General features: G+C 35.5%; 3 protein-coding genes across 5 annotated transcripts; 2 read left to right on the forward strand and 1 right to left on the reverse strand.

The window, feature by feature from the left end:
• The first annotated feature begins 7947 nt into the window (after positions 1-7947).
• LOC126972556 (beta-1,3-galactosyltransferase 2-like) lies at positions 7948-11149 on the forward strand. Of its 3 annotated transcripts, none has more exons than XM_050819406.1 (3): positions 7948-8012; positions 8698-8845; positions 9622-11149. In XM_050819406.1, exons 2-3 carry the CDS (start codon positions 8772-8774, stop codon positions 10370-10372), a joined length of 825 nt encoding a protein of 274 aa, XP_050675363.1. In that variant the 5' UTR covers positions 7948-8012; positions 8698-8771; the 3' UTR covers positions 10373-11149. The 3 variants fall into 3 exon arrangements, with proteins under 3 accessions (XP_050675363.1, XP_050675362.1, XP_050675360.1); XM_050819405.1 differs by having other exon boundaries at positions 7974-8049; XM_050819403.1 differs by lacking the exon at positions 7948-8012 and adding an exon at positions 8065-8534.
• On the reverse strand, positions 9437-13537 carry LOC126972565 (uncharacterized). The gene is made up of 4 exons (XM_050819419.1): positions 13411-13537; positions 13072-13348; positions 12443-12621; positions 9437-11464 (listed from the first exon to the last, which is right to left on the reverse strand). The coding sequence occupies exons 2-4, from the start codon at positions 13324-13326 to the stop codon at positions 11053-11055; spliced, it is 846 nt and encodes a 281-aa protein (XP_050675376.1). The 5' UTR covers positions 13327-13348; positions 13411-13537; the 3' UTR covers positions 9437-11052.
• A 3464-nt stretch (positions 13538-17001) lies between these two features.
• Positions 17002-19316, forward strand: LOC126972536 (63 kDa chaperonin, mitochondrial-like). The gene has a single exon (XM_050819368.1). It carries the CDS (start codon positions 17048-17050, stop codon positions 18737-18739), a length of 1692 nt encoding a protein of 563 aa, XP_050675325.1. The 5' UTR covers positions 17002-17047; the 3' UTR covers positions 18740-19316.
• The last annotated feature ends 5450 nt before the right edge of the window (positions 19317-24766 follow it).

The raw sequence follows: 24766 nt of genomic DNA on the forward strand, positions 1-24766 counted from the left end.
GAAAAGTGTATCATTCTTACTACATCATGCTCATAACATCAAACATGATAATATATTTTATGAAACACTTTCTCGACATGTGCCTTAGTATGGTTTGACAATCGGGCTGAATTAGGGTCATATACTTATTACTTACAAATATACAGTCGGGAAATTTGTAAAATCAGAGTAGGTACTAACGACACTAATATACTTACAAAAATATTATGCTGCGTCCATATAAGGAGTCACTTAGGATAATATACTTCATCACTTAGAATACGTACGCTTTACAAACTTGGCAATCCTGACACAGCATAATATATAGGTACCTACTACATAACAATTTCGAGAGTTACCAAAAAACATTTAATCATTATTATAATTTGAAGTGAACGATATCTGTTCTGTTTGTTTCGATTCTTCTCGTGGGTTATCTGGTTAAAATATTTAATTGAATGATAGACATAAGTAATTTCTACATAAATAAATTTTTCTTTCGTTCTTTCTTTCGTTCGGGGTTCCTTTTGTATGGTACGGAGAATTGTTATGTCATAAGGGGTTGCGAACCGTATGAAAACTGTGCTCAAAAGCTGATTTACTTAGAGGTTAATTCTATAATTAAATTTCACATACAATTTAAATGTAATTAGAATGAATATAAAATGTCACATTCGCACCTTCGCACAGAATGCCGGCTAGATTATGGGTACCACATGGGCACCTTTTTCTGCCGTGCAGCACGGGTCTGAAGGGCGCCATAGCTAAATTACTTAATGACTCAGAGTTTTTGGGTTTTTCAAGAATCCTGAGCGGTATCCATTGAAATGGGCAGGGCGTACCAATTACCATCAGCTGAACGGACAGCTCGTCTTGTCCCTCGATGTCATACGTCAAATACCTTATGATAAAACATAAATAATTATCCCTACTTAATATTATAAATGTGAATGTAAATTTCTGTGCTACACTTTCATGCCTAAAACACTGAACCAATTTTGATGAAATTTAGTACAGAGATAGACTAGTGCTGTGATAAGGACATAGGCTACCTTTAATTGCGAAAAAAATAATGGAAGGGTTTAAATAGGGTATGGAAGATTGTATAAAAGTTTATCATTATCGAAGATGACACCATAAAATTTGTATTTAGGCATATGATAGGAAATAAATAAATATTGATATCGTATCATTATATCATCGTTTTTAAAATATCGAGCTGTGTAGGGATGAAATAGGGGATGAAAATTCGTATGGAGGTCCAAACAACGTCACGCTTTATTTCTGGTACATAAACGATTTTATATGGTATAAAAATTGACGAGACCTTGGGAAAGGACATAAGATGGACTTTTTCCTCTACCGACGCAATTTCTATCTGCAAACAAATGGTGTAGGAATGGGTTCGCCTATTGCACCAGTCGTTGCCCACATATTTATAGAGCATTTCGAAGAAGAAGCGTTGGAGAGTGCGGCATTAAGACCAAGACACTAGTGGAGATACTTAGACGATGTGTTTGCGTAGTTAGCCGAGTAGAAAAAGAGTAAAGAACTAATCAACCACCTGAACAAAATACATCCGAATATAGTCTTCAATATAGAGAAAGACAAAGATGGAACCCTCCCTGGAGCTCTCCTTTGGTGTATTGATGAAGTACGAACCTAATGGTAGCCTGGTGCATATGGTATTTAGAAAACCCACACATACCGATCAGTACCTTAAAGCTAATACCATCACCATCAGTCGCACCTCAGAGTCCGAATTGACACAAGTGCGGCAAGTCTTAGAGGGCAATAGCTATAACTTGGGACAAAACAACCGCCTGGCGAATACAACCAGCAAATAGCGACCCCAGTATGTCATATCCACCATAGTATATGGGTGGGGAAACGGATCAAATCGGATAACTGTTATGCGTAGATACATCATCAGGATCAATTTACCGCCCCCTGATGCAGATTGGTAGTCGCCTACGATCACCTAAGTTTCAAGATCCTCTGGAGAAACCTGGTGTCTATGAAATTCCCTGCGAGTGCGGCAAAAGCTATATTGAAGAAACCGGGCGCAACAAAAATACTAGACTCACCGAGCACAACCGAAGTGTATTCAAAATGGAAAGCAACACCTTGGCGGTATCAGAGCAGCGGTGTCCCTCAACTCTAACTCCTCACATTATACAAGATTCTATAAGGTGAAAATATTGGCCCGCGATAAGATCTTTACTTCCCGCAAGTCTTTCGAATCAATTGAAATTGACCGGCGTTCTAATTTTATTAGAGACAAAGGGTGCTCTCTGGCATCTAAGACCCATAGCACATGAGTACTTAAATAAACGAACGTAACAAACTTTTTGTTATTTTTTTAAAGTGATTACCCTCACTTCTGGGAATAATTATTATTAAAATTAAATTTGTAAACAAACTTTAAGAACGATACGGGACTCGAAGCCACGATCTCTCACGTTCCGTGCGGGCGCTGTTTCACTAGATTTCGCTGTTACACGAGTAAGTCAAAAAATGAAAAAAATAGTACAATGCAGTAGATGCATCAATCCACACAACCCTAAATAAAATAAAGGCATTATGCGGCATTTTATTAGCTATTATATATATATAAAAAAAATATAATAACTGTAATTAAAAAAAATTAAGAACATAAAATAATAACAAAAAACTTGAAGCAGATTTCCCGGTGAGATGATGATCCAGCCACCACAAGTAGCACCTGATCACGAGCATGACGCATGGAACAGCCATCGCCTCCCTCGACCATATTTTAGGAAAGGGAACGACCCGCACCATGACACCGCCACAAGCAGTGCGAGCATGACGATGCCTATCACAAGAACTCTACCAAATAACAAAAGATAATGTTCTACATATAGCAACAGGTACTCACCAAAATGCCTTTACTTCCAATTTGACCATTTTGTTTAAATTAAACTACATGAAAGTTATTTCATGTAGTTAATTTAACTTGAGTTATCATAGTTATTATTACTATTATATTTAATTAAAACCTCATACCCTTTAGGCTTTCTTATCATTTGAAATATCCAACTATAATTACAGCTCAGTCACAAGGGTTATTTATATCCAGATATTCTGATATTTACCCCTTTTGTTCTGTATGTCAACAGGGACCTTATCAAGGAGAATATAAACACTACGTTCAAGAGACGGGAGTGCCATACAAAATGATGAGAAATGTCGCTTGTATGAAAAGCGTACTAAATCTCAGATCAGAGCTGCCAATATAATAAACATATATAGGGTTAGAAGCAGTCCATAATTTTAGGTTTAACTTTTGGTTTAAACTACATTTTAGTTCTCTCAGAAAATAAAACAATTTACATAATTAATATTTTTATGATCCCAAATTCGTTCTCCGCACCCTCGAGAACCTCGTATACGATACCCATATTGTTGAAATCATTATTTTGCGCGGTGGCCAACTTGGATTTCAAAAATGATCCCAAATTCGTTCGCTGCACCCTCGAGAACCTCAGATACGATACCCATATTGTTGAAATCATAATTTTGCGCGGTGGCCATCTTGGATTTTAAAAATGATCCAAATTCGTTCTCTTCACCCTCGAGAATCTCGGATAAGATACCTATATTATTGAAATGAAAATTTGCGCGGCGGCCATCTTGGAGTTCAAAAATGATCCCAAATTCGTTTTCTACACCCTTGATAATTTCAGATACGATACCCATATTGTTGAAATCATTAATTTGCGCGGCGGCCATCTTGGTTTTCAAAAATTATCCCAAATTCGTTCTCTGCACCCTCGAGAACCTCGGATACGATACCCATATTGTTTAAAGCATAAATTTGTGCGGCGGCCATCTTGGATTTCTAACTTCCATAAAGAAGAACATACATACAACCACAGAAGAGAAAAACTAGTAGAAGTGCCATGATGTCATTTTACTATGTGCCATTTTTATATGTCGCCAAACTCACACAATTTACCTTTTAAATATGTAATACACACACTATCAAATACTCATGTTGAAAATGAGTGGTAATAACATTATCTTTACAAAGTTTAATTAAATCGTCATATTATACTCTGGCTATTAGGAGATGAGAGCGCTAACATGATGTTATAGGCGGGACTTTGGTTTTGGACTGAACCTCGATTTCAATCAAATTTACAGATTTGTTCTTTGTGTATTCACAGATATCTTTGAAGGCTTATTCTTTTTGAAGGTGGCAATTCTAATTTATGTCTGGGTCCTAGTTGAGAGGTTAAGCTATTTACGATGACTGCATGAACACTGTCAACTGGCATGTACTGTCAAGATTATTGCATTTCTGTAAAGTCGAGTGTATCGAAATCAAAGGTGGCACCTGTCAAGACTGTGACTATCGCTCGCCTAAAGCTATGCTCGATACTTTTGATGTCGAAGCTTTTACGCGTGGTTTACAACGTCTATATAGTAGCCGATCCTGGTGGTCAAGAAAGCAAGAGACTGCTCACTATGGAAAAGTTTGGGGGAGGCCTATGCCGAAAGGCAAGACCATCCAATAATTACCGATGTAAATAGTAATTACCTACGAATGAAAGTAAAAATAAATACAAAAAGAATTTTTAATATATGGGTGAGGTTAGATTGGTTAAGTAAGGAAACATTGTACATAATTAAGGATTGTAAAGAAACGCTTTTATTATTATTATTATAAGAGTGGCAGATGACTTTAGAGCCTACCACCTTACTATCGGAGAGAATGCTGATTTCTGACCATGTATCATCGACAAAATTGTTTCATGACCCACTTTGTTGATAATTCTTTTAAAATCATAAAAACAGGTTAATATTTGCACGAAAAATATTGTATGACAATTGGTGGACTGTTAGTGTCTAATAAAATGATAACAGTTACTCAGGAAATGTATGTTTAAGCGAATTTCAACCTACCTGTTAATTATGACTGTAGGAAAATAATCATAAATGGTGGATCACGATTCAATTTTGTCGATAGTTCTTTCCTTCTTAGTACTGCATTAGCAGCTTACTTGATGGCAACACACTCACATTGGAGGGTGGAGCTGTGTGTGCCCAAGTGCATTGGTGTGTGTATGTTAAGTTCTTGTGAGAAAATGCCAGCAGCAAATCCAGCAGCTATTTTGGAGCCATCTGTGTAAATTCTTAATTCATTTATATTAATATTAAATAAAGTATTATTTCCTGACTGGTCTGCTTCCTCTTCGAACAGTTCTTTGTGGTCATTCTTTTGAAAGATCATAATATATCTTTTTATATCCTTTTTTCTATACAAATACCTTATCGTTTTAGGTATCCTATCGCAGAGTGTCTTCTTACTTTGATACAGAGATTTGCTGTAAGGCAGTCTTCCATACACCCAATACCTTTAGGCACAGAACCACCATTGTTGCTTCATGTTGAATGTGTATGTCAAACGTTGTTAGCCCCAGGATGGTTTCAAGGGCGGACGGTTGCGTAATGCGCACGCATCCTGTTATGGCTGTGTGGTCAACCGCTGGAATCACTACAGCTTTATTTGTACGGTCACGTGCTGGGGTACCAAACTATCGCTCCGTAGAAGCTAATTGGTTTTATGACCGCTGATTGAAAATATGATATTAAATGAAAATATGAACAAGTAATAATTTTAAAATTGCAAAACATGCAAGGATTATTAGGTAAATAACTTGATCTGGAGTTATTTATGAATCATAAAGATATACAAATTTTATTTTTAACAGAGCACTGGTTCAGAAAATATGAGCTTATGTTTAACTTCAGTGGTCATCAGGTGGCAAGTGCGTTTAGCAGAGAAAAAGCTACACGTGGCGGCTCACTTATTCTTGTACGTGAATTATTTAAATTCAAAGAACGAGAAGATATTGTGGGCCTCTCTGTTGAACGTACAATTGAAATAGCCTGTGCAGATCTCGAGTGCGTCATTGTTGTTGGTATATACAGACCCCCAGATGCAGTATATGAATTATTTGAAAGTGTATTGGAGAAGGTTTTATTAAAATTATCTGAGTCTAAGAAGTATATCATGATATGTGGTGATTTTAATTTATTAGAAAAATCCACGACCAGTATTAGATTCAGATCTTTATTGAAATCATATGATTTAACCAATATTTTCTTAGAGCCTACTAGAGTAACTGGCATCTCCAAAAGCTGTATTGATAACATATTTACCAATTATAAACCCATTTCTCAGGCAATATTTAACAAACAGAGTTCAGACCACTTTGGTCAGCTAGCCTCTTTTAATATTGAGGTCAACAAATGTACTAAAATTAAAACGTTTACGTTTGTTCCTGTGAATAACAGGCGAATGGAGAAATATAGAGGCAATGTGTCAGGCAATGTCTTAGTAAAATTTTTGAAAAAATAATTTTAAGCCAAATGCTTACTTACTTTAACTCTCATAAGTTACTTCATTTAAAACGTTCAACAACGGATGCAGGTGTTGAGCTTATCAAGAATATTTTTGATACCTGGGAGGTCTCGCAGAATGTACTTGGCATCTTCTGTGATTTATCTAAGGCTTTTGATTGTGTTCAACATTCAACGCTGGTCAGGAAGCTATATCACTATGGCATAAAGGGAACTGCGCTCGATCTTCTGATCATATCTAAACAATAGAATTCAGAAGGTCTACGTGAATGGCAGGAGATCTCCTGGGATATAATAACACAAGGGTCTATTCTCGGACCGTTCCTCTTCCTTATCTATATAAATGATCTTCCTAATCTTATAGAGATAAAACATAAGGTACTATTGTTTGCAGACGACACTTCACTGATTTTCAAAGTGAAAAGAAACCAAGCTTTGTATGACGAAGTGAACGATATTCTATCTGACATCGTGTACTGATTTAGCGCTACCTATTGTTAAATAGCAAGAAAGTAAAATATATAAAATTTACCGTACCAAATGTCAAAAATGTTGATGCAAGTGTTTTGTTAAACGGAGAGGTGATAAAACCGGTGGAATCTGCTAAATTACTTGACATTACTCTGGATTCCAAATTACAATTGGGCCCCCATATTTAAGGATTGGCGAACAGACTTAGTTCTGAGACAATTAACTGACATAGATACGGCGCTACTTGTATACTTTAGTTACTCCCATAGTAATATGTTATATTGCTGTGGGGCAGCGCTGCCGATTATAATACAATATTTGTGCTGCAGAAGAGGGCTATTCGCGCTATTTATAACCTAGGCCCTAAGGAATCATTGAGAGCAAAATTCAAAGAAATCTTGACTGTTGCTTCTCGAACTATTCGATACTTCGAAGAAACTGTCATAACCATAATGTTAACACTAGGAACAGACATAAGCTTATAATGCCTACTCCTAGGCTAAGTCGAGTTAACACGTCTTTTATGGGGAGATGTTTATGCTTTTACAACAGGATCCCAGAAAATGTTCAAAACAAAAGTATTACGTTATTCAAAAGAATTGTTAAAAAACGTTTGTGTGGTAAAGGTTACTATAAAATAAATGACTTTCTTAATGATACCACAGATTGGGAATGGAGCGACCGCCCTCAGGCTATTAAATAATAAGTTTAATTGTACAATGTTACTTTAATTGTAAAACATATTTTTGATGAAAAAAAAGCCCGCTGAGTTTGTTGCGCCCATTCTTCTCAAGCCTAGGCATTCATTTTGGAATGGGTGGTAGTTTTTTGACTTTTAATAGTGATGTCACATCCTATTTTGAATAAAAATATTTGAATTTGAATTTATACACGCTTTTTCCAGCTTGTTTTCAATCTTCTTGTTCCAAAGCATCTTACTGTCCATTATAACCCCCCAGATATTTAATTTCTTTAGTAAGGCTTAACTCGGTATTGAACAGCAAAGTCTCTAAAGTCTTCATCAGAAACGAAGACGATGTGAGGCTAAAAACCTCGTATTCGTACCTATTATGTTGGCATCTCAAGTTTCTCAACTCAAAAGCCAAAAAGTAAAATATGTAAACCAGAGATGTAAACATTAAACAAATATTATACAAAGTACAATTAGAACAGTAGGTACAAACTACACTGAATAGATATTAAAAACTTGTTAAGTATATTTATTAAGATATAATACGTCTCACCCAAATAATATATTTGGTCTCATGGCTCACCCCTGCGTAATCAAACCAATTAAGTTTTAACCAAAAAACATTATTTTTTACGGAAAAAAAACATCAACCGTTGCTCGCAGGTTTTTTAGATTTATCTTTATTCATTTTTAGCATTTTATATTTAAATATCCAAGCACTTATTATTATTTGAACTTTTTGAAATGTAGCTTTAATGTACATAGTTAATCATACTTGATTTTTAATACATGACCGTGAATAGTACTTATCAAGTTTAAAGGACATTTTACTTTAAAATGCCCCGAAAAGTTCTCGCAGCTCTATTGCTCTTAGGTATCACTCTTCTTATTTGGATTTATCAAACTTCAAATGCCGAATTTGATAACACTGTGTCACTACTCAAGGAAAATCAAGTATATTTCTATAAACCTATAATTTCACCTCCAAGTAATATTTGTGAATGTAAGTATAATTGGTTATTTCTGTAACTCCAAAGACAATTCTTTTACTATATACTTTATTGCACCTGTGGGCTGTGATTAACAACAATTAATATTTCTAATTAAAGGCATTTTTCTTCCTTCAAATAAAATTGAGTAATTTTATTTTTCTTTCTTGATTACAGCATCACCATTGGCAATAATTCTAGTCACTTCATATGTTGGTCATGTTGAACTTAGAAGTGCTCACAGAAGAGCAATGACCTCAGATTACTTAAAGTCAAAGAATACCAGTAGAATATTCTTATTAGCAGGAGTGCCATCAAAAGAGAAGTAAATATTGGTCACTACATTTTTTTTTCATTTATTGTTACTAGCTTACACACATAATAAGTTTGTTAATTATATGTATTGTTATAAATTGTACATACCTATATAATAAGTTATAATTGGATGTAGTTTCTGAGAAACATTTCCCAAGCCACAAAGATCACATTTTAAAGAATTTGTGTTTAATGTTTTATAAACCGACATGTATGGAATACACTAATATTTGTGGTTTAAGTCATTTATTGTTCCATAAAAGAATTTCCACTTAAATGGAACTTACAGGATATTTTATAAAAAGTGGGCAACAAAATTGCTTCTTAAAGTGTACAGTAAATATAAAGTAATTAAAATAGTCTAATTAGGTAAGTATAGCTTATATACATTTCTAATACAAATATTAAATAAAAATTATAATACAAATATTTTATAAAAATTATAATACTAGTGGGTAGTTTTAAAATTTATGTGTATTAAACTTTAAACACTAATTCCTTAAAAATGTCTGTTTGTGGCTTGGAATGTTTTTCAGGAACTAAGTCCAATTATTGCTCTACATAGTAGAGAGGAAAATTAATACTTACCCATACAATAATATTTTCTTTGATTAAAGTATCATTTATTTAAATAAAAGATATATAGAAATATATAAGAATAGAAGTTTATAACTGAGTATTTACATAAATTATAAGGTAATAAAATACTCGGTTAATAATAAATTACACTAGTTACATGATACAGCAGATATCCGGTGGTTTCTTTACAAAATATTCTCTTTTTAGATCAATAACTCAGTCTGCAATTAATGATGAAAGTGATGCCTTCCATGATATTTTACAAGGATCTTTTTATGAGAATTATAGAAATCTCACATACAAACACCTGATGGGATTACAATGGGCTTCATCAAATTGTAGAACCACATCTTTTATTATAAAAGTGGATGACGATACTGTTTTTAATTTTGACAAGACTTACAGCTTTTTATCACATATTCCTATAAAGGAAAGAGATGATTTGATAATAGGATATACATTAAAAAACACATCACCACGACGAAATAAACAAAACAAATGGTATGTTACTTGGGATGAATATTCAAGACAAATGTATCCGCCATATTTGTCAGGATGGTACTACATAATAAGTCCAAAGTTAGCTGCAATGATCTGCTCTGAAGCACCATACCACCCTTATTTTTGGATAGATGACATTTTTGTAACTGGGATTCTCACAGATTATATTGGTATAAAATTAAAACAGTTGCCAGACAATTTCTGGTTGGAATACTATGAATTATTAGACTGCTGTCTTAGAGATATGCTAAATAAAGGAATTGAATGTGAATATGTTGTTGGGCCTAATGGTGGCCGAAATGAATTGTTAGTGGAATTCAATGATTCATTTAAAATATGCAAGAATAATTGTACTAGTCGAGATATTAATAAAAAACTAAAGGACACATGTGTTATGCCAGGAGATCGGACTTTATTTAGCAACGGACAAGCACAAGTTCATGACACACTGTTATAAGATGTGAAAAAAATATTATGTTTTATTACCTTAAATGTAAGTAGGTTAATTTAAATTGTAATAAGAGAAACAAAACTGAATAATAATGTGATAACTTTATTAAATCTTACTTCTGTTGAACAATTATTAATTCTTGATATTGTTGCGAATTATACTTAGGTGAAATTGCTTAATTCAATCAAAACCAATTGATTGTATAATATATAATAATGATTGTAAATGTATTTGACTATAAAAAGCATGATGACTTTAACACATTATAAAATAGAATAAGTACTTACAGATACATAAACATTGTGACTGTAACTTAGTGTAATATTATTATTTAATATTGTAAACATAATATCAGTCTTAGACTTGAGCTTACAAATGAGATAATTTATTTAAAGTAAGAATAAATTTGTCTAAAATATTTATGCTAAGTTGAATTGAAGACATGATAATTGATTGTTATTGGCACTACAATAAGGACGAGATCTATAGACTTTACTCATCTAAAATATTGCTGAGTTTACACTCATAGCATAATCTTTGATTTCGTTTTTTTTGTCATTTCACATTTATATCGAGCTTAAGCTAAAACAGCCCAATGCAGAAGTCAATTTCTTGTTTTATTACACTCAGCAAAGATTTATGTAGTCTAAATACACTCTATAGATCTCCGCCTAAGAGTGAATTTACTATGAGGACTGAAACCAAGAATTAGTAATAGAACTACCATTTACAATGCAGTCTTTGAATCCTTTCATCACATACATTGACTGAAACCATTTAACATTCTCTGTTGTTTCAATTTCATCTAAGGCATCACTGTCCTCACCTTCTATGCTAACTTGACTCAAACTATTACTTATTTGATCACTAAATACCTCAAACTCATTACAACATGTCATATTTGTATTTGAAGTCCTAAAGTTTATAATTACCACTTTACAACTTTTTGGAATTTTGTACCCATTGACAATAACAAAACTATCATGGCAAATTACATCTTGCTGTTTCTGACTCAATATCTTTAAAAATATATACATTTTGGTGGGTGGAAGTGGCTCATAGAATATTTTACTAAGCTGTTCTGATGTCACTAGGTTTCTGAAATAATATACAAATATTAATTCTAAATGATTGTATGTGTGATAAGGGTGACCATGTATTCATTTTAAACATGACACACAAAAAATAAGTGTATGGGTACCATGATCATATATGACCTCCCCCACTCGTAGGTACACTCTTGCAACACAAAAAGATCACAAGAATTGCCAGTAATGAAGGTGGGTGTACACAAATATTTTTAAGGTACCCATGTCATATCTACACAGTGACAAAACAAGGGACCTCATTCCAGTTTATATTGCAGTTGCATGTGGGAGGTCATTCAAACCCATAATGTAGAGAAATGCCACACATGGTGACAGGAAAGTGGTTTAGCAGCTCTTTATAACCCATATTAGATATGCTAGAAGACACTAAATAAAACCATATCTTAAGGCAATATCAAATAATTTAGTTTTTCACAGTAATCAATCCCTAACAATTCAGACAATTCAATGCAAATTGGCTATATAGGTCTTATAGCAGCACTAGAATTCTCTTACTCTATGATGATCACCCCCATTTCATATTGACAAATCAAAAAATTTGTATTCTCATTATTGCCCAATAACACCTGACCTGTCAGGTTGTCTATATGTTAGTATATTCTAAGTATATTACACTAGTGCCAAAACATTTATTGCAAAATGAATGTGGTATGCCATGATCAAGGTGCTGATGAAATTATACATTTTAACATGCTGCATGTTAATGGAATTCTGCTATTAAAACATACTTTGGCGGTAAACAAAAGAATATATTATTCAGTTCATTTGTTTGACCAATTTAACTTGACAAGATGGGACATAACTGCAAACTCTACACCCACTATCATGAAGGACCTCCAAATGGTCAAAACTATAAGTACCAGCACTAATAAACCATAAGTAAAGCCAATTCAAATAGAGTTAATAATGTCTCACAACAGTTTTAATAATTCAATTTGAGTTTTGTAATAATGTGGTTGATACTTACCTAAAAACATTTTTCTGAATTTTTTGATCTGTTGCTATATTATTTGAATGGCATTGAGGTTTGTGACAAACTGATGGCAACAAAATCCGATAAATCTCTTTACATGAGATAGGTGTGGCACCGAAAGCAATACAGATTTCATCAGGTAGAGATACACCACCAACTTCTTTGATAATACTCTAAAATAACACATCAATTCATAAATATACTTAAATGTTAAATTCTGTGTGCTTTAATTTAACAAGAACAGCAGACTGAATGGTTAACTGAATTATTCATCAGGCAACCGATTATTGAAGGAAGAATGGCTCAATTTCTACATATTACTCTTGAATCTTACTTGAGTTGAGCGACCTAGTGTTTTTTTCTGTCATATAAATAGAACAATGTTGTCATAAATTAAATAGTTGGATAGTGTGTTTTTGATTGAACTGGTGGCCTAATTTCCAAAATGTTAGAAGGAAATAATAATTAAGAGAGACATTATTTATAATCAGAGAAATTGCACCATTATCTGTAAATAGAATTTTTTTATATTATTCACAAATTTACTGATGAGATCTAGTTTGCTTTTGGAAATAAGTGATTTTTAGAGGTTATTAACCTCTAAAAATTAAAACAGGGCCTACCTTTATTACATAGTCCAAATTATCAAGAGCACTAGAGGCCACATGAAAATATCTTTCAGATTGATAACTGTCCTTTACGACTTTAGCTTCCTTCTTTTTTGTTACTAATTGTTTCAACCATTGATATGTATATGGAATTTGCAGTCTTTGATAAGCAATAAACTTAATTAACTCTGCTACAATGTGACCAAGAGAGATTGATGTTAATTGATCACCAATATCTGAATCTATATTAATCTTCTCGGTTTGCAACATTTTTTAATTTTGTTTTTTGAAGCTAAAAGAAAATTTACAAATTTAATCCAAAAATTCAAAGCAGATACACAACGGTCAAACCACAGAACACTTACTCTAAAGAACGTCAACTTCAAACGTAAAGATAATAGTAGTGTTTTTAGTCAAACGATTCCACCACAGGGCAGTGCACACTGCACAGCAAGAGCTTAGAAATAGAATACAATTGGACACCACAGAACACTATAGACCTCTCGTTAGAGTTAGTACAAGGTGTCTGCCGACATATTTTATACTTAAAAAAATAAAATCAATTTAACCATGAACCATTGGTGGTAACCAAAGTCGTTTATTTATTATCTTACACAAGAATAACGCGGATTCCATTTTTTTAAATACTTAAATGGTGGCCTTCTAGCTGCCAAAATTCTTGCAAAGCAAAGGAAACTACGCTAATCGGCCTTTAAAGGATGTTTATTACGAAACAATAATTAAAACAAAATATGAGCAAGGATCGTAGGTGTTATGGTTAGTTGATCTAGCTCGTTTTCGTAGTCCGGTGCTCCCCTGACGATGAAGACGCCGGTGATGCAGCTTTTAATAAGCTGAAGGAATGTTTGGTTTCCGCTCCTGTTCCTTAACTAGAGCCCTTCGCCATATAAATGAACTCCACAACAAAGTGGACATTTTTAAGTGTACGTGGAGTGAACTCACAAGGGTATTGTTATATGTAGTGTGTTATGGTAAATAGTAGTATGTTTAAGTTTTTTCTATTTCTGGTGTGATATATTATATTTTGTAATGTAGGTAATGTTTGATTGTATGATTAGTTTTAGTTTGATTTGATTGTTGTTTGCTGTGTTTGTTATTCTTGTTTGTTTGTAACTGTCGCATTAGGTAATACCTGTAATGATAGATGCTATGTGTGTGAAATAAATAAATAAATAAGTTCTTTCCTGTCCTGACTACAATAAGCCATTTGAGGTGCATACCGATGCCAGTAACTATGGTGTGTGAGCTATGCTAACACAAACCATAGACGGTAAGGGGCACCCCATAGCTTATATGAGCAAGTCGTTGTCAGTGGCAGAGAATAATTACAGAATTACAGAGCGTGAAACTTTTACTGTATTAGTTGCTCTTGAACACTGGGGATGTTATTTAGAGAACGTTAGACTGTTCACTGTCTATACAGACCACAGCGCCTTAAAATGGTTCCTGTCTATAAATAACCCTACGGGTAGGCTAGCTCGCTGGGGTGTTCGACTGTCCGCGTTTAACTTTGAACTTAAGCATCGTCGAGGCGTCGACAATGTCATCCCAGATGCCCTTCAAGAGCTGATCCTGTCAATGCTATAAACACTTCAGGATCCTATTCCACAACCAAAGATTCTTGGTACAAAAATATTTATAATAATTGCATTAATAAACCTCAAAATTTCCCTAATTTTTTTATTAAAAATAATAGTTTATTTCGGCTTACTAAAGATAAAATTTCGAGTGAGTTGAGAGAACAGGTAATCAACGAAAACCACTCTGACCCAAAGGACATCTTGGTATCTTCAAAACGTATCGTCGACTTGCGTTACGCTATTCCTGTACTAAGTGCCTCCGGTACAAAACTCAGAACCATTTAACATTAGGAGAAATGTCGCCCTAAGCAATGTAACGAACCATTTCAAATGATTTCTATTGACCTAATGGACCTTCTGCCTGTCAGTAGAAAACAACATAGTTCTAATTTAGAAGTCACGTGTTGATTTTCAAAATTTTGTTTAATCTTCCCTTTAAGGGCTGCAACTTCTACTGCTGTCACTAAGATTCTAGAAGACTTAGTTATTTTAGTTCACGGAGTCTGTCAAACCATCTTCTTGGATAATGGTAGTCAGTTTATTAGTAAATCACCGAATCCCTTTTTAAGCAATATAACATTCCAAATATATTTTATACCCCTAAATACACACCTCAAGTGAATAGTGTCGAACGTTACAACTGGACAATTATAACTTGTATTTCCACCTTTGTGGAGGATGACCATCGCACTTGGGACACTTTTATTCCCAAGTTACAGTTCGCTTTTAACAATTCGGTGAATGAAGCAACTGGTTTTACCCCTTCATTTTTAGTATTCGGAAGAGAGTTAGTCACCTGTGGTACACACTACGTTGATAACGACCTGGGAGACGAAGTTTTATTGTTACCCAGAGATTTGTATGCTGACAATTTGGGTTGCCTTTCCAACTTATTTAGAATCGTTCAGGCAAAACTCTGGCATGCACACCTCAAAACCTCGTCTCATTATAATCTTCGTAGAAAACCATCTGAATTTAACTTATGGGATATCGTTATGAAACGAACTTACGTTTTAAGTGATAAGGAGAAATATTTATAGTAAAAAGTTAGCACCAAAATTGATTGAATGTCGAAAAGTTTTTGAAAAAAAAATCTCCCTTAGTATATGTTTTAGCAGATATGTCAGGAAAGAATTTAGGCACCTGGCATATCAAAGATTTAAAATTAATAGGATTAAATAAGTAATTTAGTACTTTTTGCTTCAGAGGATTTTATTTTTTTTAAATAATAAAATCATTTCGAAACGAAGGGGGTATTGTAACGTTGTATCTACATACACGTTATTTTACATAAAATAATCAATAAAAAAAAACGTATAACATAAAATAATAAAAAGTACTAATTTATTTCGTTAGCACTTTTGTGCGCAAGTGTAGCTGACGACGGCGAATTTTTTTGCTATTCATAAAAAATGCATGGTTCGCTCGTATCACCCGTCGCCCGGCTATCGCACCATGGCTGCGCTCGATAATAGCAACACGCTATGTGAAGTGACTTATCACGTTTGCGGTACTATATACATTAAATTATTTTGATTAGTTGTCGTCTTAACTGTGGACAACATTCACAGGGTTCCAGGATAAGATTTTTGGACTTTGCAGGATATAATTCCACCAAGTTTCGGTGATTAGTTACCCAGACACTGAGCATCGGATATCCCTGTGACACGTCGAGTCCTAGCCTACAACTGAAGGGTCTGCACCGGCGTCTTCAACGTCAGGGGAGTACCGGACTACGAAGGCGAGATCAACCAACCATAAAACCTACGACCCTTGCTCATATTTTATTTTAATTGTTGTTTAGTAATAAACATCCTTCAAAGGCCGGTACGGGTAGTAGTAGTACGGGTAGTTTCCTTTAAACCCCCCGTAACCGTAGCATCAGTGTCGGATATTTGCTTGTAGGCCCTTTATAGTTGATGGTGAATTATTGTATACGCGAGACTTTAAATATCCCCATAGGAAAAAGTCACAAGGACTTAGATGTGGTGATGGGCCAGGCTATGTCGCCAAAGCGACCAATTAATTTTCCGGGAAAAAGCTCTCTCACTTTTCTAATTGAGTCTCTTGCAGTATGTGCCGTGGCCCCATCCTGCTCAAAATGGGTCTTGTTGTTGTTACTAACATGACGATGCAGCTCCGGTATAAAAAAATTATTTTCTTGATGTTTTGTTAACGCAACTTTCTCGAGAACTGAAAATGAATTGACTTTATAAACATCCTATGTCATTTTAAATGCGCATTAACTATGCCTACAATTCTTCTTGAAGGCTTTAATAAATTTGCAGATTATGTTCTTATTTTGAATTACGTACATGTGCATAATGTTTGCATCAATTGATATTGACAACTTGTCAATAATTTTTTATTTGGATCTTATATAGTTTACAATGTTTCGTTTAGGTAAAAGTTACTATCAAAATTTTATAAAAAAATATTTGCAGGCAAGATTTTATGCGAAGGATGTTCGATTTGGCCCGGACGTTAGATCGATGATGTTACAAGGAGTTGATATACTCACCGATGCTGTTGCATTAACAATGGGACCAAAAGGCCGAACGGTAATATTAGAGCAAAATTTTGGGCCACCCAAAATAACTAAGGATGGAGTAACTGTTGCCAGGTGTATAGAACTTAAAAATAAATTCCAAAATGTTGGAGCAAAATTAGTTCAAAACGTAGCAAACAAAACAAACGAAGAGGCTGGAGATGGAACAACAACTGCAACTGTTTTAGCACGAACGATAGCAAAAGAAGGCTTTGAAAGCATTTCTAAAGGTGCCAATCCAATCGAAATCAGAAAAGGAGTAATGCTAGCAGTTCAAGCTGTGACAAATCATTTAAAAAAAATAAGTAAGCCAGTAAATACACCAGAAGAGATTGAACAAGTAGCAACAATATCCGCAAATGGAGATCGAGTTATTGGAAAATTAATTGCCGATGCCATGAATAGGGTCGGGAAAGATGGCGTTATCACTGTCAAAGATGGTAAAAAATTGGACAATGAAATAGAAATTATCGAAGGAATGAGGATCGAAAGGGGATTCGTATCTCCTTACTTTATTAACTCATTAAAAGGTCCTAAAGTAGAATATAATGACTCTTTAATTTTATATTCAGAGAAAAAGATATTTAGTGCAAATCAAGTTGTCCCTGCACTTGAAATTGCTAATGCTCAAAAAAAGCCGTTAATAATAATTGCTGAAGATTTCGAAGGAGAACCTTTGTCTGTTTTAGTAGTAAATAAGCTTAAAATTGGACTACAAGTTGCAGCCGTTAAGGCCCCTGGATTTGGAGAATACAGAAAAAATACATTTATGGATATGGCTATCGCTACAGGGGGCGTTGTTTTTGAAGATAATGAAAATTTACTAAGACTAGAAGATTGCACTTTGGAAAGTCTTGGGAGAGTTGGAGAAGTATTAATAACAAAAGACTATACATTATTACTAAGAGGAGAAGGTGATAAAAATGAAATCCAACAGAGAATTGAACAAATTCAAACAGAGATAGATGAATGCACTAGTGATTGTGATAAGCGAAAGCTTATAGAACGATTATGTAGGCTAAAAAATGGGGTTGCCGTTTTGAGGATAGGCGGTTGTAGTGAAGTGGATGTTAATGAAAAAAAAGACCGTGTAAATGATGCTTTGAACGCCACACGAGCTGCTGTATCTGAAGGAATTGTTGCAGGAGGAGGTATAGCTCTCTTAAGATGCATACCAATATTAAATTCCATCAAGGCAGCAAATTCAGATCAGGCAAAAGGAATTGAAATTGTTAAGAAATCTTTGAGAACTCCATGTCAAACTATAGCAAATAACGCTGGTTATGATGGTGCAGTAATAGTATCAAAATTAGAAAATATGGATATTAATTATGGATATGATGCCCTAAATAACGAATATGTTGACATGATTGCTAAGGGCATCATCGATCCTTCTAAGGTGGTAATAAGAGCTTTGATAGATGCTAGTGGTGTTGCGTCGTTGTTGACTACAGCTGAGGCTGTTATTTGTGATTTGCCTTTTCAAATAGAAAAAAGCGACGAACCCGTTTCAAAGGGAGTGGCTATTTATTGATTTTGACAAAAATGATCTACTACTATATAGGAAATCTATTGTTGTTATAAAAATGTCACGAACAACGATATAAAGCTATAGCTTAAATCGTTTTGTAATGTAAATAAAATTAATAATGAATGTATATAGAAGATGAACAATAGATGCGTCACTTAAATAACAATAATAATGTGACAGAGACACAATTAGATTGGTATTGAGAGTAAGCGAGATATACTATATATATGCTATCCTTTTCGCGTACATGGGATTTTTTTGGACCCAGTTCATAGGCTCCCAACAAACGATGGCTGCCTTGTTGCAATAATAATTGCAATTTAAATTCTGATTGAATAAATTCTGATTGTTTATACGGAATTGATTGATTTGATTTGAATTCTGTCATTATTAAAGTATGGGACGTTGTTGTCTGTAACGGTTTACAAATCAACTAGAACGAAAACATGAAAACGTAACACACGTCACAGCCTATCGCTATCTTATTTACCAACGCTGACAGCGAATTTAGTGTTCATCTTCTATCCATGGCATAAATTAACTTGTGTTGGTTTCATTTAAAATAAAAGTCAAAAATTCATATGATTTATTTATATTTCCGTTTTATATAATGGTGTCATCTAATGTAATAGGTACGTATCATATGTGTATTATCCGAGTATTCATATTATATGAGCTAATCACGGACGAGTAAAAAAAAAGCTGATATGGAGTTATTTATTAAAAAAAACCCTTAAAAAGTGAAATAAGAATAATGCTTATTTTATTTTTTATTATATAAACAGAAAACTTATTGAAAGATATGGTTGGATATTGAATGAAACGCTAACAATGCTTTTGGTTCTCAGTCCAACAAACTATTTACCTTGTGCTCCAGACTATTCTGCAAGATTTCCATAATATTATGTAGGATTTGATTTAGATACCTACTTGCAGTAATATGGCCGCCTCTTTCTAATGGTTTCAATCACACATCAAAACACAACAGCAAGACAACACAACACGACATCAAAAAAAAAAGATAAAGACTTACAAGAATATAACTATTTGTTTTTTTTTTAAATGTGATATCCCTCACTTCTGGTTTTCTTTAGATTTTAAAGAGTGACATGTCAAGTCAATTTCCTACTCGGGCTACTATGCAGTTATTGGGGTTAGCAGGTTATCAACTGTAAAGTAGATCCTGTAGATGGAGCCAAAACTTTGCATGTCTTGTTCAACGATCCATGTGAATGGTTGGTTCAGTTGGTATGAGGACTCGGACGTCACGCGAGAGGTTACGGGTTCGAGTCCCTTATCGTTTAAAAATTTTAGTTACAAATTTAAGTTATATAATTAATCTCAAAAGTGAGGGATATCATATTAAAAAAATAAAAAATTATTTAGATATGAAAGAGCGATATCCGCCAATTTCATAATATTTCATTATTGGGGTGGAGCTTTGAGCAGGTAAGCAAATGTAAGGTAATTCCTGTGCCTAAATCTGAGAGTTGAACAAAACATGTCACGATTTACAATACATGCGTCACTCGAATGGTTGGCTCAGTAAGTATGGAACTCGAGAGGTCGCGGGTTCGAATTCCATTCATAAAAGTTTTATTCAAATGAAATTTCTAACCAAAATATAATTTGTATAAACATGCTTACCTTAAACAAAGTGCCAGTCTTTCTTTTGTTGAAATAACCACATAGAAATAGTAGAACATCTTCCCTACTAGCATTGTATCGTGGAGTTTTACCGCTCGGCCACAAGTAAATAGTATATCTTCCCTAATAGCGTTGTATCCTACTCGCGGCCGCGCGCTAGCGTGCACGAAGTTTTACATTATGTAGAACGTATTAATTACAAGAAATAATCATTTAAAAAAAAATACAAAAAGAAATCACAGGGTGCTAGGTCAGGGCTATGTGCAGGATGGTAGACGAGTTGTACTTTTTCGGAAGCTAAAAATGACTTAGTTTTGCTGGCCGTGTGTGAAGAAGCGTTTGCATGATGTACGAGAACGCGGCTTTTTGATCGTCTTTCGCGAACTTTTTTTTAACATCCGGGGTAATCAAATAGGAGAATACTACTCGGCATTAACACTCTTTTGATCTTCATGTGTGAAGTAGAATTGTGCAGATGGGACCCGTAGCTAGGAAAAAAATGCGATAATTTTTTTACCAACGTTTCTCGCCTGCCTCAATTTTGTTGGCCTGTTCTTAATTTCAAACACCCATTCACAAGATTGCTGTTTTATTTCGGGTTCAAAACAATATATCCACGTTTCGTCAACTGTGACAATGTCATAAACAACATTAGAATGTCCATGGTCGTACTTCATTAGCATCTGTGAGCACCAGCCCGCTTCTTCTCCGCTGTCAGTTCATGAGGGAAGTTTTTAACGGGTTTACTTCGATAAGCCGCTTAACAGTAATTAGCCATTTTATTTTCGTAGACAGCAGTTGAAGGCCACCCTTCACGAAATTCGTCATGTAAAGAAACCCGATCTCTGTCAAATTCACCAAACCATCACCTCACGGTGCTCAAGCAAGGTGCTTCTCTCCCAAAAGCATTTTGAAGACGAGTGGCACGCTCTTGCGTAGAGAGAGAACGTTTACAATCTTAAAAAATCATCGCTCTAAAATCTTTTCGACTTAATTCCATTTTCGTTCCATATGTAGAACTTTGATGTGTGATAAAAAAACAATTGACAATTGTTTCTAGACCATTTCTGAACCCGGAAGTTTTAATTGTAGCACTGCTATGAATCGAGAGTGATTCGACTGCTAGATTCTTAGTTATTGAATTTGCAAACTATGTGACCAAATAAGGCGCTAAATCCTCAAACTTAAGTATAAAGTAAATTCCCAAAGATTTTTTGATTTGTTGATTGATTTTCAAAACAAAACTAATCCAATTAGTTTTGTTTTGTTTTTGTACACATACTTAGTTTACCTCGCTTCGCTCAAATATACGCCGCAGCGAAGCATAATATGTCTACTGTGGCGAAGCGGTACGACGAGCGATTGCGGCATTCTAGTTACTAAGAAGGTTGCAACGTTTCAAAAAATATACTATCATTATTCTTATCTGTGTGCGTATTTTTTTCTTGTTATAGTGTGGTTCAAGAAGTTTGTGTAAAAGTACAAAAGTTTCTGGCTTCATTCTGAAATTAGTATAAAAATGATCATCATGTGGTTGAACTTCTAAGCATAGTTTATTTTCTCCAAGTTTCCTTCGTTTCTGGGTTATTTCATGCATCCAGATTCTACGCTTTCTCTTTAATACAGACGCCAGCAAAAACAATTCATCCTCTTAAAAATCTGAAAGCGATGTCTGCCAGGATGGCATCGCAGTCCACGAAAATTACAATTACATGCAAAAAACTGCAGTATACTAAAGCTCCGCAGATATTTCACAACACACTGCCGCATGTCGGTATAGTGTGTACTTACTACTTAGGCGAAGAGAATATAATCACTACGTTCTAGGCTAAGGGTGTAACAAAGAGGGGTGTAACATCAAAACCAAATCAAATTCAAAATGTTTATTTTTGCAGTAGGCCACAAAATAACACCTTTATATGTCTTACATTAAGATGTAACTTAGTTAAATAATTCAAAAAACTAACAATATTGTTATTCACACGATGTATTTTTCAATTATATATTTACTACCCAACTTATTTTATGCTAGCTGAACTTACGAACTTAATAAAAGGCATAAAGGCCTTAAATAAATTAACTCCACCGTTGTCGGTCCCAAGCCCGAATGAGAAAGGAGGAGGGTTGGTGTGGAGGAGACCTACCCATGCTGTAAAACAGTCAACACCGAGTATCGGGCGGTGGTAGCTAACCCGACATTCCTGTGTGGACATTGAGCCTATGGGGCGTTAACCAGTGACCGTGAGGATTTAAATACCCTCTAAAAGACTGACGCGGAAGGATGTGAACTCACCGCGCTTATTTTCCCATGAAAACCCCCGTTATGGAATCAGAAACAGAAAAAGTGAGTATGTTTGGCGACCCGACTAACCATCGGCGCCACCCAGTACCCGGGCTGGATGGTGTTAAATTGACGACCGAAGCTTCCCCTGGGGTGAGTCGACAGGCTTCAGAGGGATGCTGAAATGCTACTGTCGGTGTCAAAACATCTAATATCGAGAAGACCTCAATTCGAACCCATCGTCGCAATGGCACTTGTAACGGCCTAGGTCTGCTAATGGCGGGCAAACTGGCCATCGTGGAAAAGGAAATGGAATCACTTAACATCTCCATACTGGGCGTTGCTGAAACTCACATGCGTGGCCACTAGTACACTACGGCGGGGAACACCATGTACTTCTCGGGCTGTGAAGATTCGAATAGGAACAGGGTCGGAATCATATTGCCGCCACACATGAATAAGTATGTCCTCGGTTATAACCCGGTGTCTAATAGAATCCTGACAATGAAGCTGAACACCAAACCGTGTGTGCTGAATATTTTACAAATATACGCGCTGACGTCACAAGCTCAAGATGAGGTAATTGACGACTTTTATGGGAAACTGGAGGAAAGCTGAATTCAATTCCTGGTCGGGAAATTAAAATGATCCTTGGTGACTGGAATGCCAAAGTCGGTAGTACACTTGTGGATGACCATATCAGAAGCACAGTTGGAAAATTTGGACTTGGCATTAGAAATGAACGGGGTGATAAACTGATCAAATTCTGTACAGTATTATGAACACGTATTTTCAACATCATCCAAGTTTATACACATGGAGATCGCCAGGCAATAGGCACAGAAATCAAATCGACTATATCATTCTAGATACCCGCTGGAGATCCTCAGTTTCGAATGTGAAGACCTATCCCGGCGCAGAGTGCGGCTCTGACCATAACCTACTCGTAACCAATTTCTCGCTCCGATTAAAGGTGCCTAGACGCCAATCGCCAAAACCCAGAAGCCTGCATCCTTCTGAGCGACCTTTCTTCCGGGAGGCGTTAGAGGCCAAACTAAGGGATGACCCAGCGCATGAACACGCTAACGCTGATACTCAGTGGAAACATTTGAAAGGTCATATCATACAATGCAATGGACCATATCTCAAAGCGGAAAATGCCGGAGCGGAGGCGAGGATGCTGGATCTCCGATTATTTATGGGAGCTCATTCAACGCAGGAAACACTTAAAAACCAGGGGGTCTACAAGAACATGACGTAATGACCGAATATTCCGGGCTTAGTAGAGCTATCCAAGCCAGCGCCGCGACAAGAACAACTTCATTGAGGGCATCTGCAGCGACATTGAGAAACATTCGAACAAGATACAAACTGCAGACCTTTTCAGGAAGGTAAGAGTCCTTTCCAAGCAGTTCAAAGCTAAATTGTGTATTATAGAAGATGCCGACGGCACTGTACTACATGAGCTCGACACACACATTGCTGAAAGATGGTGTACCTACTGTGAGCAGTTATACACAGATCCCCACTTAACGCCCGAAGTTACCCCGGTTTGGAGGGACCTAGCACTGGAGCCCATGATTCGATGAGATATCTAATGCTCTACAGTCTCTCAAAAATAGGAAGGCATCAGGAAGCAACCAAATAACAGCAGAAGTGCTTAAAGCTATGGGTGACCTGGGTGAAGAGACACTGACAAGAGTCTGGCAAAACAGTGATTGGCCGCGGGACTGGTTGGAATCCGTAATTCTTCCGCTGCATAAGAAAGGGTCAACCAAGAGCTACGGCAATTATAGAATCTTATCCCTCATCTCGCATGCCAGCAAAATTTTGCTTCATATTCTTAATAATCGCATCCACTACTATCTGGATTGGCAAATTACGCAGGAGCAAGCTGGTTTTGTGAAGGGCAAGGGCACTCGGGAGCAGATTCAAATGTTGAGAAGGCATACGAGTTTGATACGCCAGTGCTCATGTGCTTCGTCGAATACAGTAAGGCTTTCGACTGTGTCAATTGGAGTTGCTTATGGAGGGTTCTGCAAGAGCTTGGTGTACCAAATCATTTCATCGCTTTGCTTCGCACCCTGTATGGCTCAAGCCAG

Source organism: Leptidea sinapis, chromosome 26 (genome assembly GCF_905404315.1).
Source record: "Leptidea sinapis chromosome 26, ilLepSina1.1, whole genome shotgun sequence".
NCBI classification, from domain to species: domain Eukaryota; kingdom Metazoa; phylum Arthropoda; class Insecta; order Lepidoptera; family Pieridae; genus Leptidea; species Leptidea sinapis.

Excerpts from the sequence above, each read along its gene's own strand:
- LOC126972565 (XM_050819419.1), bottom strand. The coding sequence starts at position 13,326 with ATGTTGCAAACCGAGAAGATTAATATAGATTCAGATATTGGTGATCAA. Across the intron at positions 12,622-13,071 it reads ATTTGGACTATGTAATAAAG|AGTATTATCAAAGAAGTTGG; the intron begins GTAGGCCCTGTT and ends GTGTTATTTTAG. Across the intron at positions 11,465-12,442 it reads ATTCAGAAAAATGTTTTTAG|AAACCTAGTGACATCAGAAC; the intron begins GTAAGTATCAAC and ends ATATTATTTCAG.
- LOC126972556 (XM_050819403.1), top strand. The coding sequence starts at position 8,369 with ATGCCCCGAAAAGTTCTCGCAGCTCTATTGCTCTTAGGTATCACTCTT. Across the intron at positions 8,535-8,697 it reads TCCAAGTAATATTTGTGAAT|CATCACCATTGGCAATAATT; the intron begins GTAAGTATAATT and ends TCTTGATTACAG. Across the intron at positions 8,846-9,621 it reads GGAGTGCCATCAAAAGAGAA|ATCAATAACTCAGTCTGCAA; the intron begins GTAAATATTGGT and ends TTCTCTTTTTAG.
- LOC126972536 (XM_050819368.1), top strand. The coding sequence starts at position 17,048 with ATGTTTCGTTTAGGTAAAAGTTACTATCAAAATTTTATAAAAAAATAT.